Source organism: Colletotrichum godetiae, assembly GCF_030913485.1.
Source record: "Colletotrichum godetiae strain CBS 193.32 chromosome Unknown BDP55scaffold_4, whole genome shotgun sequence".
Classification (NCBI taxonomy): domain Eukaryota; kingdom Fungi; phylum Ascomycota; class Sordariomycetes; order Glomerellales; family Glomerellaceae; genus Colletotrichum; species Colletotrichum godetiae.
This window is the reverse complement of record NW_026851252.1, coordinates 1,786,446-1,813,292: the sequence shown is the minus strand read 5'-3', so window position 1 is coordinate 1,813,292 and position 26,847 is coordinate 1,786,446. Positions and strand designations below refer to the sequence as shown.

The 26,847-nt window shown below is 56.4% G+C and overlaps 1 protein-coding gene across 1 annotated transcript; it reads right to left on the bottom strand.

The window, feature by feature from the left end:
- Positions 1-321: 321 nt before the first annotated feature.
- Positions 322-26,554, bottom strand: BDP55DRAFT_751543 (uncharacterized protein; the record flags this gene model as incomplete). The annotated part of the gene is made up of 6 exons (XM_060580644.1): positions 26,180-26,554; positions 26,103-26,121; positions 25,850-25,920; positions 25,664-25,753; positions 1,968-25,496; positions 322-1,812 (listed from the first exon to the last, which is right to left on the bottom strand). Exons 1-6 carry the CDS (start codon positions 26,252-26,254, stop codon positions 322-324), a joined length of 25,275 nt encoding a protein of 8,424 aa, XP_060435382.1. The 5' UTR covers positions 26,255-26,554.
- Between the last annotated feature and the right edge of the window lie 293 nt (positions 26,555-26,847).

Genomic DNA, 26,847 nt, shown 5'->3' with positions numbered 1-26,847 from the left:
AAAAAGCCATTCTTTTCGAAACCCCTCCCCCTTTCCCTCTCCTAGCCGTCCCATACTGTTCCCTCCCGATGCCAGAACAAGTGGGAATATCTTCGTAAACTTCGTAATCTTTGGTTGTTCTTGTTTGTTGGTATCCCGTTTCCCTTAAAACCAATGTGTACTTGATCGTCCCATATAATGTACTGTCCCACAACCCTATTTTTTGGGACCTCCGTCCGTTCCATTACATCTATATCACACCATACTTTTTCCTCTGCAGATTATCCCCTCTTCTCTGTCACGCACATGGTACTCCTTGACGTTGCGAGAAGGCAAGCTCCTTTACCGCAAGTTGGAGGCTTGATCAGGCAAGAAAGTACCCATGCTGAGATCGCTGCGCGTGGCTGCCGTCTGCCCGCTGAGCGACGCACCGCCAGCGTCGCTCCCGGGCGTAAACAGCCTAACGGACTTGCCCTTGGACCGAGCCACCAGTACCTGGGCAGGACACACAACAATCTCGTCGTCATTGTTGCCGCCGTCATCACCCTTCTTGACGACGAGCGGGAACAGTACGATGCGCACGACGGCGCTCTGGGCCTCGAGAGCCTCGTTGGTAGCCGACTTGTCGGCGCTGCGCTCGTTCATGAGCGCCGCGTTGAACGTGACCGTGTCGGCGAGCTCGCCGTCGGCGTCGTACTCTGGTTGCAGCGGCGGGAGCATCATGTACTCGGCACGCTGGGTGCGCATTTCGATGGAGAGGTCGACGGCCTCCCGCATCACGCGGCGCAGCTGTGATTGGATCTGGTCCTCCAGGTTGGAAGGGGGAGGGAGGACCCTGGACAGCGTTTGGAAAATGGCCTGGACCACGGCCTCGGTGTCGAGGTCGCGCTGGTGCTTGAAGCTGGGGCGCTTGGAGAGCAACGTCAGGGTGACGGCGCGCCATTGTCGAACGGCCGGGGGAGGGCCGACCTCGGTAAGCAGCTTTTCCAGCGACTTGAGCTTTTGTCGCTGCTCGCGGTCCATGCCAAAGAGGTAGCGAGTGAACACAAACTCCCAAATCATGTTCATCGTCATGGACATGAAGACATCTCGGCGCCTGACACGGTCGCCGAGATAAGTATCCACGTCGGTGCCATCCAGGATGGCGTTGTCGAGACGGTCAATGACCTTTTCGTCATTGATCTCGTTTGTCTTGCGGCAGGCGCGCATGTCGGAGAACTTGGAGAAGCGCAGAACCCACTGCTGTACGTGAGAGCAGAGTTGCTGACATCTGTGGTCAAAGTGGTCGACGTCCTTGACATTGAGGAAGTCGCTGTCAGCGCCCTTGGATGCCAGGATCTGGCGCTGCATCTGTCGGATCTTATCCTTGGCCGCGTCGAGTTCGGAGCGCAGGCGGCCAATTTCTGCATCCTTTTGCAGCAGTGACTCCTGGAAGTGATTATGCTCGGTGCGCGCTTGCTCCAATTGCCGCGAGGCGTCAAAGTGCTGGGTCTCCAATGATCGGTAACGCTCATTGTGTTGGGCAGCAAGTTGGGTATTGGCGCTATTCAAGCCCTCGTTGACCTCTGTCAATCGGGCAACCTCCTTTTGTAGAAACTCAAGCGATTGCTTGAGGACGTCGATTTCGGCATCGCGCTCTGCCAGAATGCCAGAGTCTCTGTTCTTGTTCTGGGTGTCGGTGTGGGATCGGGAGTCTGTGAGCATCCGGTTCTCGGCCATCAATTGTTCGACGCGAGACTCGAGCTCGAGGACTTGCATGCTCTGGCGACGCCGCATGCTGTGTGGACGGGTAGGCGATCGGGGAGAGCCGATGCGGCCTTCACCGAATCCATCCTACGATTGAAGTCAGTCAAAGTTGTCTCGCTCGGTGGCTGGCGACGCTATCACAAGCGCTTCTAGCAAAAACAAACAACACCTGGAACCGCAGGCGGTGAGGCATAAGAGCAGACAGAGACAAATGGGGAAAAAAAAGAATGTGCGTTACTTACAAAGACGTCGGCCATGTCCTTGGTACGGACACGACCTTCGTTGGCGACGGGGGTGTTGGAGGAGCTGGTCGGGTCCTTGGGGTCCTTGTTGAGGTCAAGCTGACTTCGTTGGCTGATGGATCGTAGGTCTCCGCTTACACGCCTGTCGACCCGGCGAAGAGGCGGGGTGGCGGTGCCTGACCGTTGGATGCCTGGGCTCTCAGGCCGGAACTTTAGTGGTTCTGGCGTTAGCGCCCCAGTCGCCCGCCGGTGTCGTGACAGGCTGCTGTTGGACATGGATCTGCGCGCTATAGGCTCTGTAGCTGTAGGTGCCGGAGACTGCAGGCGTGCGACCCTGTCGGAAACGCTGCGATTGCCTGGTGGCGGAGTGCTGCGTGGTGACGAGACAGTGCTGCTGATTGCTGCACCAGCCAAGGCAGCCGACGCAAGGTCCTGATACTTGTTTCTTCGTCGCTCGAGCTCTGGGCTGATGCCCCGTTTGTGTTTTTGCGGCTCTGGAGTCAACTCCCGTCCTGCAGGTTCTCGCAGGACCGGTGTCCTGGAAAGTGGGTGATCACGAGCCTCTCCTTCGAATAATGTCTTCTCCGGCGACTTTGCTCTCTCCAGCTCTCGAGATCGTCGTCTTTCGCTTCTGTGAACCCTCAACTCGGGTGTCCGTTGTCCATCTCGGCCTGGTGATCTTTGCTCCTGCCAGTCCCGAAGATGAACACCGCTGTCCCGTTGCTCCTCATTATCGAAACCTCCCCTTCTGAGCGGATGAGGTGAGCTGGGTACAAACCCGCTGTCTCGGGTTGGGTCTGGTGAGCCCGAGGTTGTGCGAGAAGCAGGTCTGTACAACAATCGAGGCTCAATATCGCTTCCATCGTGACCCTCCTCTTGAACAGGCGGCAAGATGCTCGGCACCGGGCTCCGGAAACCGCTCATCTCAAAGGTCCGTTCCGGGCTGTTTGGTGAACGGCCAACGAAGAGATCGCGACGGGTCTCGGCCTCGAACCCACGATCGACTGCTTCGTCCATATCGCTCACCATGGTGCTTGTCATGGGTGACCTGGCACCCCGGCTCAATGAGCGTTGTTGTGTCGTCATGGCAGTAGGCTCGCTCGCTTGCTCTGGTCCAATTTCTCTGCCAAGAATCGGACTCTCAACGTTGTCGTCTTGAGCCTTTTCCTTGAGTGGTGCTGCGAGACTCAAAACATCCTTTGCCCTTTCCTCCTTCTGTGACCTTCCTTTCGATACGTCTTCGTCCAAGCCTCGAGATACTGGGAACGCGCCGGGCTCTTGAGCTTGGATCGGAGCGCCCTCCTGATGTTGAAGTGAGGGGCCAAAGACATCGTCCGCCATCATGCTCGTTCTTGTTGATTGCTCAGGCAGCTGGTCATCGGCTGAATCCTCGCCGCCGCCCCAAAAATCCTCCACCTCTTTGCTTGCAATCTCGCTGACATGCTTTCTATCGGCTCCTTCCCAGAGAGAAGGATCGTCAAACATGTCTTCTTCTTGCGTTGCGCGCTTATCCTCGTACTTCGACTTCTTTCCCTTCTTCTTCTTACCGCTGCTCGACTTGCTGGCGAGGGCTGCTGCACCGGCGGCAACTGCTGCTGCCCCAATTGCGGCGCTAATTCCTGATGACGGCTCGGATGCCTTCTTCTCTGGTGTGATTGGCTGAACAGATTCATCTGGCTTGTGATCATACTTGTGCTCCATGTACGAAGCGGCGATGTCAAGTGATGCAGCCGGCTCTGGTTCCCGGAGAGGCTCATCTTTGCCCACGCTTGACTCAGAACTCTCTTTCTCACGCGGTAGATCAGCTTCCGGGTTGGGAAGCTCATCTCCAATCTTACTGATGCCCGCGACTGGTGTTTCGCGTTCGTCAAAGTACGCAGCCGCAACATCTCTAGAGCTAACAATCGGTTCAGGAAGGAGAGTATCAGATAACTCTCTCGTCTTCATCTTCTTGCGCTTGTTTGCCTGATCGAAAGGCACCTCATGGACGACGTTGCTGGTCTCTTGTGCTGGAGTGAGGTCGATGTCTACTGACTTGTTCGAAGTAGGAGACAGGGCATTGGCGCCGGTAGGCTCGGGGACAATGACCGCAGGTGATTCGAGAGCCGACGCAGTCTCTGGAGGCGGCGGGGCTGAAGGGCTTCGAGTGATTTCGCGCGGTGCACTGTCGAAATACTCAACCGTGTCTTTTGTATCTTCAGGCCGGCTAGGTCTAGACGCAACCAGTTCTTGTTCCGGACGTGAGATGGCGCTAATGGGGGAGCGATCCAGCGAAATTGACTGTTTCTTGCCCTTCTTGCTCTTCTTCGACTTTTTGGTGACGGGAATGTCCCATTCATCATCGCCAGCAACGGCGGGTTGAGTTGTTGATTCTGGTTCGAGCAGCGCCGCTGTCTGATAACTTGGGTCTTCCAAAGACATAGAGCTCTTCGCAATATCAGTCTCAGCGACGGTGTCTGCGAGGTTTTCTGGTGCCTTCCTTACGGCTAAGTCGCCTTCAGGTAGGTCGGGAGCGCTGGTCTGCACCTCAACGATCTGCTCTGGCTCATCCGCGAAAGAAAGTCTCTTGGCCTTCTTCTTGTCTTTCTTCGACTTCTTGGAGACGACCTCCTCCGCAATGGGTTCTTGCGGCGCAACGTCAAAGTCGTCGGGTCCCTGCACTATTCCACGAGAGACAGCCTCAGGGGCTGGCTCTGCGGCGGAGAGGGCTTGCTCGGATGCATCTAGGGTCTCGAGATCAGGCGTGGCCGGCTCCTCGAACTGCACCTGGCTGGCGCGCTTTTTCTTGTCTTTCTTGGACTTCTTGACGACAAAGGTCTCTTCGGGGTCCTCAGGGAGCACACTTTCACGGACATCTTGTGCGGTCGTTTCCTCCAAGCTGCGCTTGTCATCCTGTGCAGTCACATCGATTGGAGCGCTAGACAGGACATGATCCACCTGATCAGCAGAGAATGTCCCGTCACCGACAATCTGCTGCGGCGTTGATTGAGCAGCTGGCTTGTCATCGGATACTATCCGGGCTTGATCGAGGTCATCGTGGCGTTCAGTTGTCAGGATGTCCACCATTTGGGGGCCAGCTGATGGGTCGGAGGTGGGCAGAGGCTGAGGAATAGAAGTGGAATCGAGGGGTCTGTCTGTTGCGAACGCCGGCTCCTCGGTCGAGACATAGTCCTCAGTTCTCGAGGTAAGTCCTTCTACTGGAAGAGACTGCTGATCCAAATGTTGCTCGGTTTCTTGCTGCTCAGTCGACTCAGGTTTGGGTGTTGCGGTGCCAGAAGCCAAGGGCGACTCGGGTTCAATGTCGTCAAATGCTAGGCTCTGTCGCTTCTTCTTCTTCTTGTCCTTCTTGCTCTTCTTCGCAGGTAGGAAATCATCGAGGTCAGCAGGGTTTGCGACCTCTGGCTCGGCCACGATGTCAGATGTTTTGCTTGATCGGATTTGGTCAGAGGTAGCCTCAGGTAGGATCTCTGTTGAGATTGGAGCCACGGATTCTTGCTCAATCAAAGGTGTGGCATCAGACTGGGTGTTCAGAGGTCTCGGCTCGTGTTCGAGGTCCAGAGTGGTCAATGCCTTGTCTGACTCTGTCACTTGTCTTGGCTGGGCATCTTGAGTGAGGACAACCGCGGGCCCAGTCTCCGGAACCACCGAAGCCGACTCCTCAGAAGGCAAGGCCGTTTCCTCTGCAGGCTCGATGGCCGAGCTCTCAACGATGGGCTCTGTAGTGCTTGGCTCGTTGACGAAATCGGTGGCAGAGGGTTCCAATGTGGCAACTTGCTCCTCAGCAGCTGGAACGGGAGGTTCCGGCTCGGTCATGGTAGATTTCCTCTTCTTCTTGCCTTTCTTGGACTCCTTGACCACGAACTTTGACGGCTCCTCGGCAGCCACTGTCTCCCCGGCAACCTTCTCTGGCTCAATTTCGATAGATTTCGAAGAAGTTGATGGCTCAGGGTGGTGTTCGGCTAAGTGCGCGGGAGGTTGTTGCTGTAGGTCTGTCGCCAGCTGTTCTTGTGAGACTTGTGATGACGAAGGCCGTACTGCCTCCTGAAGCGATGCTTGTACAAGGTCGGCCTCAAGTGGAGCTTCCACATGGGGCTCAGCGAGTGGGATATCGGATGTTGTCTTGTCATCAGAAGCCAGAGACCTGTCGGTAGTCGTAACGTCGTCGACGTGTGCTATTTCCCCCTTAGTGTCTTCGACGGTGGTCTCCATCGGAGTGGCGGTTCCAGATACAAGATCGAAATTTTCCTCGGCTATGGACTTCTTTTTTTTCTTCTTGTCCTTCTTAGACTTCTTGACAGGCACAGCCTCAGGCCATTCTTCCTCAAATGGTGCGTTGATTGGAAGCTGGGAGTCCTTGGCGATGGAATCTTGATCGATGGCAGTGTCCATTTGAGCTGAGGGAACCTGTGCTGGTGCGACAGTTTCCGCTACTGAACGATCCTCCACCTCTTGGGTTGAAGCGAAAATTGGCCTGGACTCGGGCAAGTTGGCATCTAAAGGAGCCTCGACCGGCTCGACAGAGACATTGGGCAACTGCAATTGCTGACTCTCAGCTTCAAATGCTTCAGCTGGAGTGGCAGTTCCCGATGTGATGTCAATGTCGTCTTGAACCTTGCCCCCCTTCTTCTTTTTCTTGTCCTTCTTTGACTTCTTCTGGAAGGCTGGGAATTCGTCATCAAGGTTTGGAGTCTCGGCGGAAGCCTCAAAAGGGGTCTCGACGGAAGCTACGGTAGGAACCTCGGCGGAAGAGTCTTCCGCTGAAGCTGACGTAGCATCTGCCCTAGTCGTTGGCAATTCTGCATCAGCCGACGGCACCTTCTCAGCCTCATTGACAGCAGAAGGGAGCTCGCTCTCCACCTTTGCCGTCTCTCCTGCATCTGCAGTGACGGCATCACCTTGTGGCTCCAAGACTTCTACTGAAGTCTTTTTGGCCGTCTCAGTTGAGTCAAGTGCGGGAGCATCGGTGGCAGTGGCGGCTGGTGCTCCTGAAAGATTGGGGGCAGATACAGCAAAAGGGTCTGAAGTCTCCCAGGCGACGGGCGTCGCGTTTCCAGAGGGGGGATTGGAGTCATCCTGGAGCTTGCCCTTCTTCTTTTTCTTATCTTTCTTGGACATCTTTGGGAACAAATCGTCCTCCACAGACTCAGAGGTAGCTGGGTGAGGATCGTGTGGTGCCACCGCTTCGATTGTCTCTTTGGCTGGCTCATCAACAGGTGCCTCGGCATTCTCGGGATGCATCGATCGATCGGCAGACTGCTCAATAGTTGCACTTGGCACTGGTGTGGAAGGCTCCTCTACTGCGTCATCTGTGCGCTCGACGGCGGCAGAATCGTTCGGGGCGGGCTCGGGAACAGCCTCGGTAGAGGGCTCTAAGGGAGATTCGGCTGCTTGGGCGATGATCTCAGTCGAGGGGTCGGACTCGAGGATGTCCAAGGCCTTGCCCTTCTTCTTCTTCTTGTCTTTCTTCGCCTTCTTCTCGACCAACGGGAACTCGTCGTCGACATTGACATCCGCAATTGCAGATGTGTCGACCTGGCTCTCGGTCTTTTCGGGCGCCTCCTTCGCCTCGAGAAGCTCAGGAGCAACATCCCTAGGAGCTTCCTCAGATGTCGCGGCAGTCTCTGCTTCAAGCGCGGGTGGCTGCTCGGTTGGGATGTCTGCCTTGTCCTCTGCAGCCTTGTCGTGGTGGATATCCTTCATTTCAGATGCGATGACTCCGGCGGCAGTTGCAGCAGTAGCAGCCGCTGCCATCTCGGCTATCCTCTTCTTCTTCTGTTTCTTGTTCATGCCCTTGAAAGGGTCCTCCTCGACGATGGGTGGCTCCGGCTCGGACTTGTCGGTGGGCTTCTCTTCGGCAGCTGCCTCGGCAGACATCTCCTCGATGATCTTGCTCTCAACCGCCACCTCCTCGGGCTTCTCCACGGGGACTTGTGAGGTCTCAGTAGTGGTGGGCTCAGAAACAGTGGCGACGGCAGCCATCTCCGCAACAGCGGCCATCTCGGCCATCTTATTCTTTTTCTGCTTCTTACTCATGCCCTTGAAAGGGTCCTCGTCGACCTGAGGCGCCTCTGGAACAAGCGAGTCTTTGACAGCATTCTCATCGGTGGGTTTGTCGTGAACAGGTGACTCCTCGGCAGCCAGGGCGTCAGCAGGCTCCTCTTCAAAAGCTTTATCCTCGACGGTGGTCTCCGCAGGTATCTCAACGGTAACCTTGTCTTCGTTAGGTACCTCCTCAACGGCCTTTTCTTTGACCTCGGCAGCGGGCAGTGCAGCAGCCATTTTCTTCTTGTTTTCTTGCTTGCTCAGACCAGCGTAAGGGTCCTCATCGGCTTGAAGCTGCTCGGGCTCTGGTACAGGCATAGACTTCGACTCAGCTAGAGGCTCTTTAGCAGTAGACTCCTCAACAACAGGCTCCTCATCGAGAAGTTTGGCTGGAGTATTTGTCTCTTCCTCGGTTGTAGCAGGCTCAGAAGGCATCCGTTGGGTCTCCGAGACAGCCTCGGCAGCGGCAGCCATCTCGGCCATCTTCTTCTTCTTTTGCTTTTTGTTCATGCCCTTGAAAGGGTCCTCCTCAACTTTGGCCGGCTCCGATGCTGCCTCTGGCACAACTTCTGGTTCCGCTGCGCGTTCTGGCCCCGAAGCGGGCTGCTCCTTGACCGGCGTCTCGATGGGAGTCTTATCAGTGGTCGTGTCTCCAACAAGTGACTTGTCCTCAGTAGAAACCTCCTTGGCAGGCGTGTCGTCTGAGGAACGTGTCTCGATGGGGATCTCCTCGACAGGCTTCTCGTCGGCAGACTTCTCATCAATAGGCTCCTTCTTGGTGGGGATCTCCTCGGCAAGGAAGTCCTCTGTGGGATGCGCCTCGACAGGCTTCTCGTCGGCAGTGTTGTCTTCCGTGGACTTCTCGGCCTCGACAGCCTCAACAGCGGTGGCAGCCTCAGCAGCTTCAGCTGCCGCCTTCATCTCAGCCATCTTCTTCTTCTTTTGCTTCTTGTTCATTCCCTTGAACGGATCCTCCTCGGACTTCGTCTGCTCTGTCGACTCCGGTAATACATCTGCCGCGCTTTTGATTTCCTCTGCAGGCTGTGACTCGGGCACAGAAGCGTCCTCGGTGGCGGTCACCTCAGGAGGGGTCTCGAGAGCAGCAGGGGCGACGTTGACGGCTTGTTCTTCGGCAACAGGCTTGGGTTCCTGAGCAGCGCCTTCAGCAGCAACGGCTAGCGCGGTAGCGGCAGCGGCCATTTCTGCCTTCTTTTTCTTCTTCTGTTTGTTGCTCATGCCTTTAAAAGGGCCTTCCTCGACCTCCGTCTGCTGCTTGGGAAGCTCTGTCGTGATTGTGGACTCTTCTGAGGTGTCCTTTGGCTGGGTGGTCACCTCGTCACTAGGAACGACGGCCTCATCGCGACCTCCCTCCGGTTGTGGCACTGGTGTCGATTCAGGCGCAGGTTCTGCCTCTAGAGCAGGAGAGTCTTCCGAAATGTCCTGCGCGGCGTCCTTCTTGTTCTTCTTCTTGTCCTTCTTCGATTCCTTCGAGGTGGTAATCTCTTCCTCCACGGTGGTTGCCGATTGGTCCTCAGGGATAAAGCCCCCGGACGTAATGGCTGGCGGCTTGGTGTTTACCGTTGCCTGTGGTGTAGTAACTACCTCCTCCACAATCTTGGGGCCTGACTCTTCTGCGGCTGGTATCACAGCAGGCATTGCCGACGGCTCGGAAGACTCTGTCGCATTTGACGGGTCAATCTCCTTAGTCACAAGCTCCGGTTCAAGCTTGGTTGGCGCCTCATCGGAGGTGTCTGGAGCGAGGCCTTTCTTCTTCTTGTCCTTCTTGGACTTCTTGGTGACAGCCAAAATCTCTTCTTCTACCAGTGGAGTGGTGTTGTCTGCAGGTGATTCGAGCGTTGTTGCAGCAGGATCGGTTTGGATGGAAGGTTCCGAGGGTAACTCCTGCTTGACTTCGGATTCTTCAGTCGCAGGGGTAGGGGAGGCTCCTGCTTCCAGGTCGGTAGGCTGCAAAGTTGCTGTTGGGTCTTGGGTCGGTGGTGCTTCCTCGGACTTCAAAGTCGAGTCATCCTGAGCATCGGCCTTTGACGGGCCTTCGGGTACTGTCTCTGAAGAAGCATGCACACCTTGAGAAAGCTTCTGTGCTGTGTCGCCGGGTAAGAGGACGTCGTCAGGTGAAGCAGAGGAAGATATCTTTAGCGGAGTCTTCGGCTGAGGAAGCTCCTGACTGTCGTCTAATGAAAGGCTTTGTTGCTTCTTCTTCTTTTTCTTGTCCTTCTTGCTCTTCTTGGTCGGCTCGAAGTCACCGATGTCAGCCTCTACTGGTTCGGCTGACAGCTCCTCCTTTGTTGTTGATTGTAATATACTTTGAACGTCATCTGATGTGCTTTCTGCGGGAGCTTGCACCTCTTCACTCTTCTGGGGCTCTGCACTCTCCGGGTCGTCCCTAGAATCCTCTGTTGGCTTGTGGTCGCCAGTATTGTCACCCTTGGAGGCTTCATCTACTGAAGGTTGTAAAGGAGCTTCTGGCTCAGAGGCAAATTCGCGCGTTGCAGGCGCAGGCTCAGTGCTCTGCTCTTCCACGACAGCAGATGCTTGAGCCATATCCTTCTTTTTCTTGTCTTTTTTGCTCTTCTTGCCAGCTGGTTGAACTGCCCATTCATCCTCGCCAGCCTCGATGGCTTCTCTTACGGTGGTCGCCTCCGGGGCGTCCGTGACATCCGGCGAGGGCTCCGGCCCCGCCTGCTCCGGTGGTTGGACTGATTCGTCAATGGCCTTGACGGCTGGGGCTCCGTCGTCCACACTCTGTGACCTGAGAATTTGGACATCATCATGAGGAACCGGCTCTGAAGATGCAGCCTTGGTCTTCTTCTTGCTGCTCTTCTTGTCCTTCTTGGACATCTTGCTCGAGCTTGAGGGCTCAGAACCAAGGTCGTCTTCCTGACCGACTTGTGTCTCGGTCTGGTCCAGGTCCTGGGTGGTACTCGGGTCCCCTGTCGGTTCAAGGCCGGGAAGAGTCTCCGAGAGCGGCTCTAGTTGCGGCTCCGGCAAAATCGGTTGACCCAAAGATTCCGAATAATCTGACTGACCCGGGAATCCAGCATTGGCGGCGAGAGATTCAGATCCCTCTCTCTGGTCCTTCTTTTCTTCTTCCTTCTTGTCGACGTTTGAGAATTTGTCTAGTTGCTGAACGTCTTCCGGAAGGGTCTCGGTCTCGGCAGTAGAGTCAGTAATCCCCGCATCAGACTTTTTGCCAACCTCCAATGATGTCTGACTGGGTACCTGTCCCTCCTGCGTGCCCTGTCCCAGAGGTTGGGGGATCTCCGTGTTTGTCTCTTGGTTCGCCAAGGCTGTGACCGGGGTGTGAAGTGGGTCTCCAGCCTCCAGAAGCTCCAGGGCCGAGTCGGTGAGGGCCGGTCCCACGGCTTGGGCATCCGCTATCCGCCCGTTTTGCGTGTTCTCCAGTGATTTGTCGTCAATCGACTCCACACCCACATGCAGGCCGGGGTCCTGGCTGCCGACCTCTCCCGTTTGAGCGTTGGATCCCGCTGATGGTTCGTCAATGGTGTCAGGGCGGCCCGCAGCTTCGGGGTCCGATGTTGCACCAGCCTGGGCGCTAGCCACCTGCTCCGCGTCCACCTCGTGCTCCCGCTCAGATGTCTCACCGCCCTTCTCGTTGGCCACCTCTGCGCCGCTGTCCCTGGAAGAGGCAGGCGTTGAAAGCTCCTGGGTCAGATAATCCATTGGCTCGCCTGCGACTCCCCGCGTGGTGTTCAGCCCAAAAGATGACGGAACATGATCGCTGGGGATCGTTGTTGTGTCTTGCAGTGTGGGCAAGGCCTCCTCACTGGACTCGCTTGCAGGGTGCATCTGTGCTTGGCCATCAGAGTCGAGATCCTTCTCCGCCACAGCTGTGGCTGTTTGTTGATCGGCGTTGTCTTTTGAACCTTGCGAGGTCGGAACATCGCCTGGACTGCCTGCTTCGGGCAACTCCCCTGCCCTTGACGCATCCTGTACCGAGCTTGGCTCGATTGCAGAAGATGCCTGGAAGATGGAGTCGCTTTCCGTGTTGCTTGCCGTCTCCAAGCCATTCTCGTCTTCATGAGGCAATTCAGGCTCAGGCTCAACAATGGTCGAGAAAGACTCCAGTTCAGGTGCCCAGGTCACGGATTTCCTCTTCTTCTTGCCCGCAGTTGTAGCAGTCGGCCACTCAGCCTCTGTCGACGTATCTGCTTGCGGGAAGGGGATTTCGTCACTGCTAAGCTCTCCCGACGGAGAGGTCAAATAAGCGGACTGTTCTCTTGTATTCGCTACATCTGCCGAGTTTTCGAGGGTACTCTCCGGGTCCAGGGTAGAAGACTTCTTGCCCTTGTTCTTCTTCTTCTTTCCCTTTTTGGTAACAGTTGGTCCTGGGTCTGCCTCCTCTGAAATCTTGCTGTCCGTAGCGAATTCGCCGCTCGCGGGGGGTTCTTGCGATGATTGCTCCATCTCCCCAATCTTGTCTGAAATGGTCGTGTTCGAGTTTCCAATGTCCGTGATCGTCTTGTCTGTGATCGGCTCGTCCGCAACCGTCTCGTCCTTAGTATCCATCTTGTCCGAATCCTTGGTAACGTCCTCAATAGCTGGCTCCAACGTGGTCACGGCTGCGGCTGCGGCTGCGGCGGCTGCAGCAGCAGCCTTCTTAGCCTTCTTCTTGCTCTTCTTGGACGATAGTGCTTCGGGTTCAATTGGAGAGTCTAGACCACGGTCCTGCTGGTCCTCGGCGACGGCTTCTTGCGGTTTGGTCTCAAGCGAGTCAGCTTGGCTGTCGACAAGCGTCGGCTCCTGAGAGGCATTCTCGAAAACCTCGTCTGGGCTGATAGGAGTCGCAGGCCCTTGCGGAGGTGTGAGGAAAGCCTCGTCCTGGCTTTCTATCGTTGTTGGCGTTTGAGGTTCCACTTGAGCTGCCTCTTCTATAGCGACATCTGTCGACTTGACATCGATTGCCTGGGATTGATCGGCTTTCTGCACGTGGGTGGCAGAGGACTGCTCATCAATTGATGTGTTGAATGGAGTAGCATCTGCGAGTTCGGCAGAAGGCTCTTCGTTGATGATTGCAGACACCTGCTCATTCTCTTCGGCTGCTTTTTTGTTCTTCTTCTTCTGCTTCTTCGACTTTTTGGAAGACTTGGAAGTCTCATCGGCCGGAATCAAGTCTTGCTGTTGCTCAGTGGGAAGTGAAGAAGACGCAGAAGTCTCAAGAGTGTCCGCCGTAGCTGGGGCCGTTTCGGTAAGTACGTCGGACTTGGCCGTCTGAAGGTCGACGTCTTCTGGATGCTGTGCGTTCACAAGGATGGGTTCAGAAGCGCTGGCATCGGTAACAATCCCCTGACTGGACAGGCCCTCAGCGAATGCATCCGTGATTAAAACCTTAGATGCCTCAGCCGCTGGCTCTTCAGCGGAGGACTTATCGTTGACGACGTCTTCGGCGGAGAGAGCTTGCGCTGATGAAGCCGCATCTGTCGAAGTCTCGACCTCCGGGGTCTCAACAGCCGGGGTCTCAGAAGCCAGAGTCTCAGCAGCCGGAGTCTCAGCAGCCGGAGTCTCGGTGGGAGTCTCAACGGCAGGAGTCTCAACGGCAGGAGTCTCAACGGCAGGAGTCTCAACGGTAGGAGTCTCGGCGGTAAGAGTCTCGACGGAAGGAGCCTCAACAGAGGGAGCTTCAGTAGTAGGGGCGTTGGTCAAGTACTCGGAAGCAGGGCTCTCGATTCCCCAGGCATCGAACGCCGGGGTATCGATGACGGGACCTTCGCCAACAAGGACATCGGTAGCGGCAGTCTCGTTGACGGGAGTCTTGGTGATAGGAGCCTCGGTGGTAGGCGTTTGAACACCTGGGGATTGTAGAGGCGTCGACTCGGACGGCAATACGTCATCCAGCTGTGACAGCAAAGCACTCTTGGCCTTCTTCTTTTTTTTCTTCTTTTTGCCGGACGTCTCGAGCTGGATGGGTTCAGCTGGTGGCGGCTCCATGAGACTAGGCTCAGAATTTGCCATTGCGTTGTCGTCGACAACAGGTGGCACGTTGTCAAAAGATTCAGGAGCGGGAATGGAGGCTCTTTCGGTAACATCCTCCGGAAGAGGGAGCGCAGCGGCGTCTTTCTCGGCCGAAGCTGGTTCAGATACCTCATAGGCCTTTTGGGCAGCATCTTGAGGGAGAGGCATCGCTACTGCATCCGTTTTGGCAACGATCTGTTTGGGGACCTGCTTAACAAAATCGCCATCGTCCTCTGGGAGAGGAACAGTGGCAGCATCTGGTTCGGCATCAGGCAAAACGGGTGTCTCCTCCGATGCTTTCGCAGCGGGCGATTCGACCACTGCGTTATCGGCAGCAGGTTCTACGGAGGCAAGTTGAGGAGTGTCATTATCGGTCGATACCAACTTCAATTCCGAAGCGGAAGGCTCTGTGCTTGCAGCTGGCTCGGTGGAAGGAGGCTTTGCTTCAGCTTCAACTAAAGCGTCAGCGGTCTGGTCGTTCTTGGACTTCTTCAGCTTCTTCTTCTGCTTCTTGGACAAAGGCGCAGACTCGGCCTCAGCTGGGTCCACTGCTTCCCGCAATTCGACAGAGGTGTCATCAGTGATTTGATCGGCTTTCAGGGGCTGTAAAACCTCATCGCTCTTTGCAGGAATGTCTCCTTGTCCAGAGATAGAGGGTGGTTGTTGCCATGGGTCCTCGTCTAGCTGCCAGGGGTCATCTTCAAGCGTGGCTGGGCCTTCCTCTTGTGGTAAAGGTACACGCTGAGTTTCGCCAATGGCCACCACGTTGGTGTCGGTGGGCTTGTCGTCTTGGTCAAGAATTGCAATCTGCTGCTCAGACAAGCTGTCAGATGGGTCGAGTGACTTGTCCTTAGACTCAGAGGGGTACGGCAATGATTCCAATGGTGTGTTGGGCTTTTCCTGGGGGCCATGGATATCGAGTTGCTGGTCAGGAAGGCTGTCCTGGATCCCGGCGGACTTGGCTTCCGGCGCTTCGGAAACGGACTCTTGCTGCACGGGTGCAACGTCATCAGCGGTGCCAACCGACTTTTCTTCGATGTGCAATGCAGGAGTGTCTTGTTGAGAAGAAGTAGTTGAGGACTCGGGGGCCGAAGTAGATCGAAGAGGTTCGTTTGTCTCATCCAGAGATTTCTTGCCCTTCTTCTTCTTCTTCTTTTTATCCTTCTTGGTGTCAGGGACTGAAGAGTCAGGAACCGGGGATGAAATAGGTAGGTCAGTCTCGACTTCCTCCTTGAGATCGTTGATCTCAGGCAGTGATTCCTGGGCCGCATCTAGGACGGGGACAGGAACCGGTTCCTCAATAATGGGGAGTGCCGGGAGCTTTTCAGCTTCATCCGTGTCCTTGACCTCCTGAACATCGGCAGAGGGGGCCAGACAAGGCTCTGGAAGAGATTTTGACGCCTCGGGAGTTTCGCTAGCTTGAGCGGCGCTGGCTTGAGCGGCAGCCTCGGCGGTAGCAGCCATCTCAGCCAATTTTTTCTTTCTCTGCTTCTTGCTCAAACCTGCAAGCGGGTCTTCCTCTACCTTGGGCTGCTCCGGCTCTGCTTCAGGCTTCTTTTCCTCGATATCTGCAAGAGAAGTGGCTGCAGGCTGCTCAAGCTCGATGGATTCCTTAGATTGAGAGGTGCTGGTTTCAGGAGCAGTAGTCGCTTCATTAGCTGGCTTGTCCTCTTCGATGGGGCCCGAGGGTGACGTGACTGCTGGTTGCTCGACTTCCACCGCTCTGCTTACTTCAGCGGCCTCAGCAGCGGCAGCAATACCAGCGGCCTCAGCAGCTTCAGCAGCTGCCTTCATCTCGGCCTTCTTCTTTTTCTTCTGTTTGTTGCTCAAGCCAGCAAAGGGGTCCACCTCAACCGAAGGCTGCTCCTCGACTGCAGGCTGCTTGTCGACCACTAGTTCCTCCTCGACCACTGGCTGCTCTTCAGGCTTGGGTTGTTCGGCCTCCAATTCTAGTGATTCGTCGACATGCTCAGGAAGTGGAACGGCGGCGGCGTCGACGGCAGTAGTCTCAGAAACCTCGGTAGCCTCCGCAGCTTTAGTAGCCTCGACAGCCTCAGCGGCTGCCTTCATCTCGGCCCTCTTCCTTTTCTTTTGCTTGTTGCTCAAGCCAGCAAAGGGGTCCACCTCAACCTCGGGCTGCTCTTCAGGCTTGGCTTGCTCGACTTCTGGTTCGAGCAACTCGTCGACACGCTCTGGCTGTGCTTGGAGCTTGGCCTGTTCAATCTCTGGTTCGAGCGATTCATCGGCATGCTCAGGTAGTGGAACGGCAGCAGCAATTTCGGCATCGGAAAACACCTTCTCCTTCTCCTTGGGAGCAAGGATTGGCTCAAAAATGGCCTCCGGATCGAGCGACTCGTTGACTTGCTCAGGAAGTGGCATGGCGGCGGCGGCCACAGCGGCCTCAGCAGTTTTAGCGGCTGCCTTCATCTCGGCCTTCTTCTTTTTCTTCTGTTTGTTGCTGAGACCAGCAAAGGGGTCCACCTCAACCTCGGGTTGCTCTTCGGGCTGCTCTTCAGGCTGAACCTGTACAACCTCTGGCTCAATCTCTGGCTCGAGCGACTCGTTGACATTTTCAGGTAGCGGAACAGCAGCAGCAACTTCGGCATCGGAAGACTCCTTCTCCTTGAGACCATCGACAGGCTCGAGAGAAGTCTCTGGAATAGGCTCCGAGACTTCAGAGAGAGGGACATCTGCAGCTTTTTCGGCATCCGTGGTGGTCTCAGTTGCCTTTTCGGCACCAATTGGCGGCTCCGAGATGGCTTCGAGAAGTGGGATTGGAGAGACGGGGGCTTCCTTGGCTTCAGAAGCGTCAGCTTCGCGGGTGGCGATTGCAGCGGCGGCGGCGGTAGCTGCTGCTGCCATTGCTGCCATCTTCTTTTTCTTCTGCTTTTTACTCAAACCAGTAAAGGGATCCTCTTCGAATTTGGGCTCCTCCTCTGTCTTGACCTTGACCGGCTCTTTGGACGCCTCCTTGACCTCCAACTGAGACACATCCTCGACCTTCTCGGGGAGCGGCTCAGCTGGAGTTTGCTCGATCTCACGGGTCTCTGTAGCTTGGCCATGAATCGGTAAGGAAGTTGGCAGTGCCTCTGCATCGAAAGCGGTGTCAGGCTTGTGCTCGAAAGGGGCCACAGAGTCCAGAGGAGCATCAAGGCCCTCGTCCGAGGCCTCTGGTAGAGGGATAGCTGCCGCTTGTTCAACCGCAGGTAGGGAAGTTAGCATCGCCTCTATTTCGGGAGCAACTTCGGGTTCGGGAGCGGGCCCAACATCAGCCAACGACTCGAGAGGAGCTTCAAAAACCTCATCCGAGACCTCAGGTAGCGGGACGCCCGCAGCTCGCTCGGCCTCGGTAGTCTCTGCAGTCTGCTCAAACACAGGCGTGGAATTGGCGAACGGCGTCGTGTTTGCTTCGGAGGTGGCCTTGCTGTTCTGCTCGGTCGACCCGGCGGATTGTTCAAGCTCCTGCATCTCAGCCTGAGCCTGCTCCCAAGCCTTTTTGATCTTGAGTTGCTTCTTTCTCTCTTTCTTTGACAGCTTTTTGTCAGACGCGTCATCCTCGAGATAACGCTCAGGTGTAGCGGCTTCAGGAACGGCTTCCTTGACCAGCGCGCTGCGATCTACAGACGGTTCTGTAGGGGGGTTTTCCGCGTCGTCACCGTTGCTTGCAATATGTGGAAGTGCATCGATCGCGGCAAGTGCCCCAGCTTTCGACTCCGGAGACAGACGAGCCTGAGTTGGAGGCAGCGTTTCATCGGCACGCTGAGCTGGTGAGGGAGTGAAATCGGCTGAGAGAAGTGCGTCCTCATCGGCAGACGCAGCAGGAAGCGATGGCAAATTGGTCATATCGTCAGGGAAGACATCGAATGAGGGAACCTTGGCGGAAGGCACCACAGATTTGTCGAGTGGCACGGCGTGAACAGTGTCGTTAATCGAGACGTGGGCTAACTCTTCAATTGGCATGGTGCGAGCTTGGTCGTTTGACGGCGAGAAGTCCTTGTCGATGGAGTCGGTTGCAAGTGGCTCGGCTGACACCAAGGTCTTATCGGCATCTGTTGCAAGAACAGAAGAAGTAGGCTCATCTGGGGGAAGGATGGAACCGTGGACTGACGCACCCTTACCCTTCTTCTTCTTTTTCTTGTCTTTCTTGGATTTCTTCGCCTCAACCATTGGTGGCTCCGCTGGCTCGGGAGCCTCCAAGGCCTTTGCTTCGCGGTCAAGTTCTGCCGACTTGTCATGGCTTTTGAGACGGTCTGCCAGATAGGCAGCTCCCAGACCAGCCGCGGCACCTCCTAACAGAGCACCGATAGCATCATCACGGGAATGGCCATCATGATCAACCTCGATCAAGTTGGCAGCAATATCACGGGACCGGTTTGGCGTAGGGCTCGATGGTGTGTCTGGTGTGTCACGATCCATTAGATTTTTGATGATTGATGGGGGCGTCATGTGTAGGAGATACGAACTTCTTTCTTTGGACGTAATCTCTACTTGTTCCGGTTCGGGCATCTCAGTTGCGTGCGTCACGGGGCTGTCGGGAAGGGCAGGTAGCTGCTCTAACTTGGCCGCATGATGGATAGGACTAGCAATAGCCGTTGCTGGGGATGCCACAGGGCTGGCAGGAAGGGCTGGCAAGTCTTGCAACTCTCTTAAAGTGACTGCAGTTCCTGCAACTGATGGCGATGATGGGCCTGGTAAGTCTCTCTCTTGAGAAAGAGGGGATGCCGATCCAGTCTCCAATCTTGTTGTCGGCGACGTCAGAGAGCTAGCAGGAAGTGCGGGCAGCATCTCTAGATCATGCTCTGACAAATCCAACCCCTTGGCGGCATCTGCAGTAGCGGGAAGGCCAGGCGATGCCGCATTAAACAAGGCACCAGCATGCTGGATTGCATGCTCTGCCTTGGGCGTAGTTTCTTGCGAGCTGAAACGGCGCGTCATCTTTTCAGGATAGCGTGACATATCCGTGTCAAGACGAAGGTCAGGCTCAAAGGGTGATGCCTGAAGCTGATGGAAGTAGTTCACATCCTCATCACGCAGCGCGAATTCCGGTGCGGGAGACTCCCGCGAGGACGGCTCGCTCGGAGGCAGTTCTGGGAAATCAATGGGTGGCTCCATTGACTGAGCTGCGGTTTCCTGACGAGCCTGTTCAAGTAGGTAGAGTGGCTTGATCTCGCGGCTATTTTCCCACGAGATGGGCCTCGAAGGGCGCCTGGACAGGGAAGCGGGGTGAGGAGGAGTGATGTGTGTGTTCTCGGGAAACGTCGGCACTGCTGGGGAAGTGACTGGCGAGACTCCAAAGGTACCGGGAGACGAAGGTGCCGACCTCTGCCCGAGTCGCAGCTTGAAGGGCACGGCTGTCTGACTAGGGCTTCTGGTCGGTGTCTCCATGTTGCTACGCTTGCGCGCGTGTGTCTTTGGTGTCTTGGTCTCGTGCTGACGCCTGCGTTCTTCCGGTGGCGTCTCCGGCCGGCTGTCGGGCAAGGCAGGAAGCTCATCCAAGACTGTTTGGGTGGGCGAGCCAGGCGTGCTGGGCGGCATTGGACTGGGTGGCAGAGGGAGGAAGTCTCCGTACTGAGGATCGATAGCAGGTCTAATAATCCGCGGCACAATCTCAGGATCGACGATGTCAACGTCTCGCGGGGGACTGGCGGATCTCTCGCGATGTCGGAGAGCATCTGACGACTCTTCCAACTGCGGTTCGTTGGCGTTGGAGCGGGACATCATGGAGCCCAAAGCTGCCACGGCGCTCGCCAAGCCGGCACCCGCGCCAAGGGTGCCGGCATTATCTAAAAAAGACGACTTCTCATCCTTGCCAGATACATCCTTACTGCTTCTGTTTCCGAATAAGTTGTTAAAGAAGCCGCTACTGCGCTTCTCGTCTTCCTTGGGACTCTTCTTGTCGTCTCGACTGCGTCTCTTACGTTCAGAACTTTCGGACACCACCGACTTGGCGTCGTCGTCGTAGCGAGTCCCGTTGGAGTGTCGGTCAGACTTCTCGCGACGAGACGAACGGTCAGAGACAACAGATGCCGCGTCCCGATCGTCCTCACGACGACTCTTGGAGCGACGTTCTGACTTTTCGCTCCGTGTGGCGGGGTCGGACACTACTGAACTAGCATCTTTATCATCGAAGCGACTGCTGTGGGACCGGCGATCGGATTTCTCACGCCGGCTAGAGGGATCAGAGACCACCGAGCTGGCGTCAGCATCCTCGTACCGGCTGCTTCGAGATCGACGATCAGATTTGTCACGTCGGCTCGCAGGGTCAGAGACAACGGAGCTCACGTCGCGGTCGTCTTGCCGGCTGCTCTTGGAACGGCGTTCTGACTTCTCTCGCCTGCTCGACGGATCAGACACTACAGAGCTCACATCTCGGTCTTCGCACTTGGAACGGTCCCGCTGAGACTTGGCCGGAAGATCGTCCCAGTCCTCAAGACCGTCGCGAGTGCTGCTCCGTTCGGCGGTTGGAGTCGCGGTGTAATCGCTTTGTTTCTCGACGTCTGTCCATTCGTCTGAGCTCTGCTTAGATTTCTTGGACTTCTTCTTCTTCGCAGGCTCGTCCCACGCGTCGTCACCAGCCTCTTGAGGTTCACTAGAGCGGTATAATTCCTTCTCAGGCAGCTTCTCGCGGGAGGTGTTCGACTCGTTGTAAGAAGATGGCTCTTGGGTTTCTGGCTCATCGTCATCATATGTGACAACGATATCAGATCTCGAGGGTCGCCTCTTCTTCTCCTTCTTGTCCTTCTTACTCGTTTTCGTTGATGGGGAGGCTTCGGTATCTGCCGGGGCAGCTTCGGAGTCCACCGCTCTAGAGGCGGGAGTCTCGCCGTAGGAGTGCGCTGTCCCAGAAGAGTTGGGCAGATCCCAGGTAGGTGCGTCCTGGAATTCACGAGTCTTTGAGCCAAGCGCCACAACGGTTTCCGGGCTTTGAGGGGTGTCGTAGTAGCTGTGAGGCCTCTCGTAAGGAAGGCCTGTGTCTGCGTAGGGAGCAGGTTGGTCTCGGTAAGCGATTGTTGGCTCGCCGTAGTAGCTATGAGGTCTATCGTAGGTGGGCACTGCTTGCGAGTAAGGGGCTGGCGCAGGTTGGGGTGCAGCTTCGGCGACATCGTGATAGCTGTGAGGTCTGGCGTATGCTTGATCCATCGGTGCAAATGGGTTGGGTTCAGGTCGTGATGTCGCTTCGGGAACGTCATAATAGCCGTGCGGTCTTTCGTAGACAGGGGCCGGTGCAGACGAAGAAGCAGGTTCACGCTGTGATCTTGATTCGGGGACATCGTAAGTCTCGTCAGGCAGCGCGTTGTCTAGGCTTTGCCTCTTTGACGCCTTTTGCTTGCGCTTCTCCTTCTTGCTCAGCTTCCTCGACGGCTCAGCCTCTTCAACTAGCGGCTCCCGCTCAACAAATGGCACCTCTTTAGCTTTGCCCTTGTCACGGCGCTCTTTATCACGAGGGGAGTCAGCCGCGTGGCCGTTATGCAATTCCTTTTCGGCTACTGGCGTTTCTGGCACCTCGCCCATGACAAAACCGCGGTCGCCTCCAGTAGGCCCATCATGCGTGTGATCGGGGCCATAGATGCCCAGGTCGGTGACAGTCTCCGCAAAAGGCTGGTGGTAGACGGCCGGCTCACTCTGTCCCGGCGGGCTGTCGCGGCGCATGTAGGTAGGGTTGTCAATCACGATGTTCGGGTCAAACCCAGTGTCTTGGAGACCAGCCGCCAGCACAGAGGCAAATTCTAGATCATCCGCAAAGGCGCCAGGCATTCTAGATGTCTGAGGACTGGACGGCTTGGGGCCGGGGGCGGGAGGCAAGTCTGCTTCATCTTCGAACGACGTGGTGAGCTTAGACGGGGCAGCTTCGATGATGGGCGATATAGGCTCAACGCTACGAGACTTTGGTGACTCTGGCGGACTACGCCTCTCCCTATCTTCGTCCGGCTTGCTCTCGAAAGGATCGCGCATCTTGGGAGCTTCGGAAGCTTCGGAGACTGCAGCCACTGCAGCTCCACCAGCGACGCCCGCCGCGATGATGCCCCATGGTGAACTCTTGCCCAATTTCTTCTTCTTCTTTGACTTGCTAGAAGTGCTGGACGGCGCCTTTTTCGGAGGTTCTGGGCTCTCGATCTGGAAGCTCTTTGTCTCATTTTCGCCCCAAGTGACGGACTTGGCTGTGGGTGTCGTAGGCCTTTCCATAACCTCGCCTCTGGGTCCGAAAACGATTTCAGTGGTAGGCGCGGTTGCAGAAGAAGGTGGCTCAGTTGAAGGAACTGATCGTGGTTGAACAGGCTCCTGGCTTCTGCTGGAAAATTGTCGTTCCGCTTGCTTCTCGGGGGCAGGCGTGTGGCGTGGGGTAACAACGGGCGTAGGCAAGACGAGGTTTAGCAGTGGTCGTTCACGCTCAGCAGAAGGATCGCGAGATTGGAAGATCGGCTGTGCGCCGGGATCGAGCTGACGGTGGGGCAGGCGGAAGCGGTTAAGCTCGTCGGGGATGATGACATGATCAATGCGAACGTCGGCGTTGGGCGCGTCGTAGGGGCTCTTGTCATGAGGGTGATCCATCTCCGGCGGCGTTACGATTGTAACGATATCAGGACCCTCGTCGTGGTCCTGCCACTTGCCAACGACAGACTCGTCGTGGGGAGATGCGCTGCGCGAGCGGATCTCGTCCTTTGCAATCTTGCGGGCGATGACAGTCTCACGGTAGTACCTATCTGCCTCCTCCTGCACGGCGTCCTTGGTAGCTTGGGACCTGTCACGGGAGCCATCCTCGGTCACTTGATCGTTGCGGTGCTTGCGTGATCTCTCCTCCTCGACAGCGATGGCAGAGGCAATGGCGGCGGCGGCTATTGGCACGGTAGCATGCTTGGCCTCCTCGTAGATGGTCTTTGCAGCATGCTGTTCCTCTTGGAGCGAGTCCCTCCGACGGCGCGGCTCAGGGGTCCGGGAACGGTCTCGTGCTCCTTGCTGGTACTGCTCCAGACGCTTCTCGAGTTCAAAGGAGTCTTTGCGGCTCATTCGGGATTCGGAGTAGTCGGGCTTCCTCGGTGGAGAGTCGTCAAAGTTGGGTTCGCGGTCGACGGTGACGACCTGGGGCGTCAAGGGCCTCTTCGGGGTGGCGTACTTTGGCGTTTGGAAGGCATCATCAGCGACCTGGAACTGGAAAGGGTCAATAGGGGCTTGTGCATTGGGGGCCTCGGGATGCTCCACCCCATGTTTCTCTCGGGGCGCCTCAGTCGGCTTCTCTACCCGCTTCGCATCCCGGCGTTCATCTACGACCACCACCGGCTTACGGTCATCCCTACGAGGCTCCTTGGGTTCCTCACGTGGCCGGCGGTCATCTTTTGGGTCGTACTCAACTCGAATCTCATCACCTTGGGGCAACTTGTACACCTCCGGACGAGGGTCAGTCTCAACGTCGGGCTTCTTCAGGGCCTCATAGGCTGGATCAGAACGGCCGGCACGATGCTTGTCTCGGTCGTCAATGATCTCAACGTTGTTGCGTCGATGTGGCCGGCGGGGATCGTTCTGATCGTGAGGGTCGCGGTCTTCCAGCTCGATCCTTACCGGACGTTCGGGCTCTTCCTCCTTGCGGCGGTTTTGCCAGGAATCGCGGTGCTCCTCCCTATGATGATCTCGTACTTCACTTCGGCGCTCATCGGGACGTTCGAGGTACTCGCCCGAGTCTCTACGGTTAGCAGCCATCGTCGCACCTAGAGCCGCGGCAGCAATGCCTACGCCAGCGATGGCATTCTCGGCAGCGCTCCTGCCCTTGGGCGGCAGGCGAGGTTGCTTAGAGTTCCGGCGCTCCTCCTCCTCCTCGAATCTCTCTGCATCGTAAACCTTGGACGGGAGAGGCACGATGGGAATAGGCTGCTGGATAGGGACCGGATCGGGTCGGGCACGCTGGGGAATATCCTGGCGGGATGAAGTTACAGAGCTACGGTCGTAGTCGAACTTATCGGGATCCGAGGTCGGCACGGGGTATATACGCTGCATCGGCTGCTTTCCCGTCTTGGGCGATTCGACCTGGGCTACCGTCTCTTCGTGGTGGCGGCGGGAAGAGCCAGCGGAGCGGGGGTCTTCTTCGCCGAAGCCGCATGGACTTTTTACAGCGCCGCGAAGAGAGTTTACGGGTCCGAAGAGGCGTGGGTCCACAATGGTACTCCTCCGTGATGGTGGCTTGATCTGCTCCGGGGGCGCTGTTGAGATCCTTGCTGATTTGGACGGCTTGACGGCAGAGCCATATGCGAGACCATTGTCGGAATCGTCCGTAGTAGTAGACTCATCTTCAGACGCTGATTCCCAGTCATCGTCCGAGGAAGAAGCGTTTTCATTAGGTTTAGAAGTGCCAGATCCTCTGGTCTTGGTGTCGCTCTTACTCTTACTACGAAAATGGCTGAAGGCGGCGGCTGCGGCTGCGGCACCAGCCGCAGTACCGGCAAGCTGGGACGTCCGCGACTTGGCAGCAGACTTGAGATCATGGTCATTCTGCCTCCGGGCAATGTCTTGCAGTTGGCGGCCAATCTCGAGAATTTCCTCATCGGTCTTGTCGCGGGGCATCGGAGGCGGATGTTGTTGTTGTTGTTGACGGGCGTCAGCCGGTTCAGTGCGGTACAGCGAGGGGCTCGCGTAGGCTTGAGGCGCCGGGCTCGTAAGCTGACTTTTGTCGCGGTCAATGTAGCCGCGACCGTAAGCCATGTCAGAGTTGACGGATGAGGAAGAGGAGTTGCCAAAGGAGAGAATGCGGGCTTTCTGCTTCTTTCTCCTACGACGTTTGCGCTGCTCAGAAGGGGCCCTAAAGAAAGTGTTGAAGAGGCCGCCAAACTTGGGGCTTTTTGCTGAAATGTTGAGCATGGAGGAGGATGTGGAAGAGGACGAAGAAGCACTGGAGCCACCTCGCGGTCGCATCCTCTCGGGCTGGTGATGCTGTCCTTGATATTCCTGCGGCTGGGTATATCGTTCGGGTTGGCCATAGCCTAGAGGCTGAACGAAGGCCTCGGAAGGGGGATACTGCTGTTGATGCTGCTGGTACTGTTCGGGTTGGGGGTATCGTTGGGGTTCGCCATATCTCTGAGGATCGTAGTATCTCTCAGAAGGGGCAGCATATCTCTCGGCTTCGGGGTATCTCTGAGGTTCGGTATAGGATTGGGGGTATTGCGATTGCGACGGCGAATACAGGGCCGGCAGGGGCTGCTGCTGTGTTGGGGCCCTCGATGATGGACCGGGAATGCTGGATATGACGCTTTCGTCGGCAGCGGTGGCGAGTTGTTCGCGAGAACCACGGCGGTCTCTTCTTCGCCGCCGAGAGCTCTCTGGGCTCCGGCGACGCGGATCTCGCATCATGGTCGCGAGAGTATATCGAACCCTGTGGTGCGCATCGGTCGCTCTTCGAAAGGTTTGGTCGTCGCGATTGAATGATGGAAGGTTCGACGGCGTGGGGTGTCGAATTGTGGTTGGTGAATTAACGATGAGGCTCTGTGCTTTTCGGGGTGCGCAGACAATAATCTGGCGATGTTATTGTTTTGTTTTTCGAGGAATAAGCGATGAAGCGGGACAGGCCGTGAAGCTATATCCCGGGGGTGTTCCCCCAAAAACTGACTGAGCGGGGAGACTTGGGTGGTTGCACACTTGGGAGGGAAAGGGTGGCTGGGGGCACACACACACACACACACACACTGGACACAATCTGGGACGATGGGCGCTGGGAAGGCAGCCCAAGCAACCAAGTTCGTTCTGGAGGTAATGGGAGAGCTAGGCCCTTCCTGGTTCAGGGAGGCAGCTGGCAGCAACAGCACGAGGAAAGAGCAAGGAAAGAGCAAGGAAGGAGCAAGGAGGAGACCACACGAGGGACCGCTCACCTCAGATGGCGGCGGGGTCGCCCAGCGATTGCGGTCCACTAAGACGAGGTGAACAGGGTGAGGCGAGCTGCCTGCGAAATTGCCAATTGCTGCAATTGGGACGAAAAGGAACTCGACGGCCAGCAGCTACGACCATCCCTGCAACCTGCCCTGGCCCGTTGTTTCCACCTCAGCTCCCATCTCGCCCATGAAGTGGTCCAAGTGTCCCACCGGCCACCGCGGCACCCTGTCGAAATTGCCCGCGCTTACTTACTTGGTACGCAGTACGTACACTACAGGTGCCTTGATATGTGCTTATCTAATAATTCATACTACGTACTACGTACTCACTTTGCACACACACACTGCACTTTGTTCCCATGCATCATCCACTACGGAGTACAATCCACTATCCATGCCTTGCATCTTCTCGTCTATGCTTCAGCTCTTTTTTCCTCGCTTCTGCAAGTCACTCTTGAGTTGGTATCCATCCGTGTTGATTAGTACATACTCCGTAGGCCTTGACTCTTGAGTCTTGAGGTCAGCGAGTGCGCCCAATGCCACCATCCTCAACGTCCCATGTGGAGATCAGCCCGGCTCGTCTCCCCGCTCTGGCGCTCCCTCGCCAACGCATCCTTACCGCCTCTTCCATGAGCCTTTCTTTTTCTTATCGACGAGACGTGTCGAAGCCGTCGCACAAAGTTGCGATACGCTTCATCTCTTGATTCATCATTGACTCACCAATCGTTCCTCCAACACTCTCTTGGCCTGACCCGTCCCCGTCGGGTTACTCTACCTTCTCCAACCCCTCAAGACTAAAAAAACCACGGCGGCGACAGGGATCTGCATCGTCTTGCTGCAGCCTACTGCGGCCTGTCTAACCAGGTCACCTGCGGCAACACGTGTAACCACTCTCACTGTCACCCTCTGCTGTGCTGGGAGATTATCCATTGGCGACCTTTCCACTCCAAAGAGTAATGCACCACAGAGCGCCACAGAGTCACACACTGAGAGAGAGA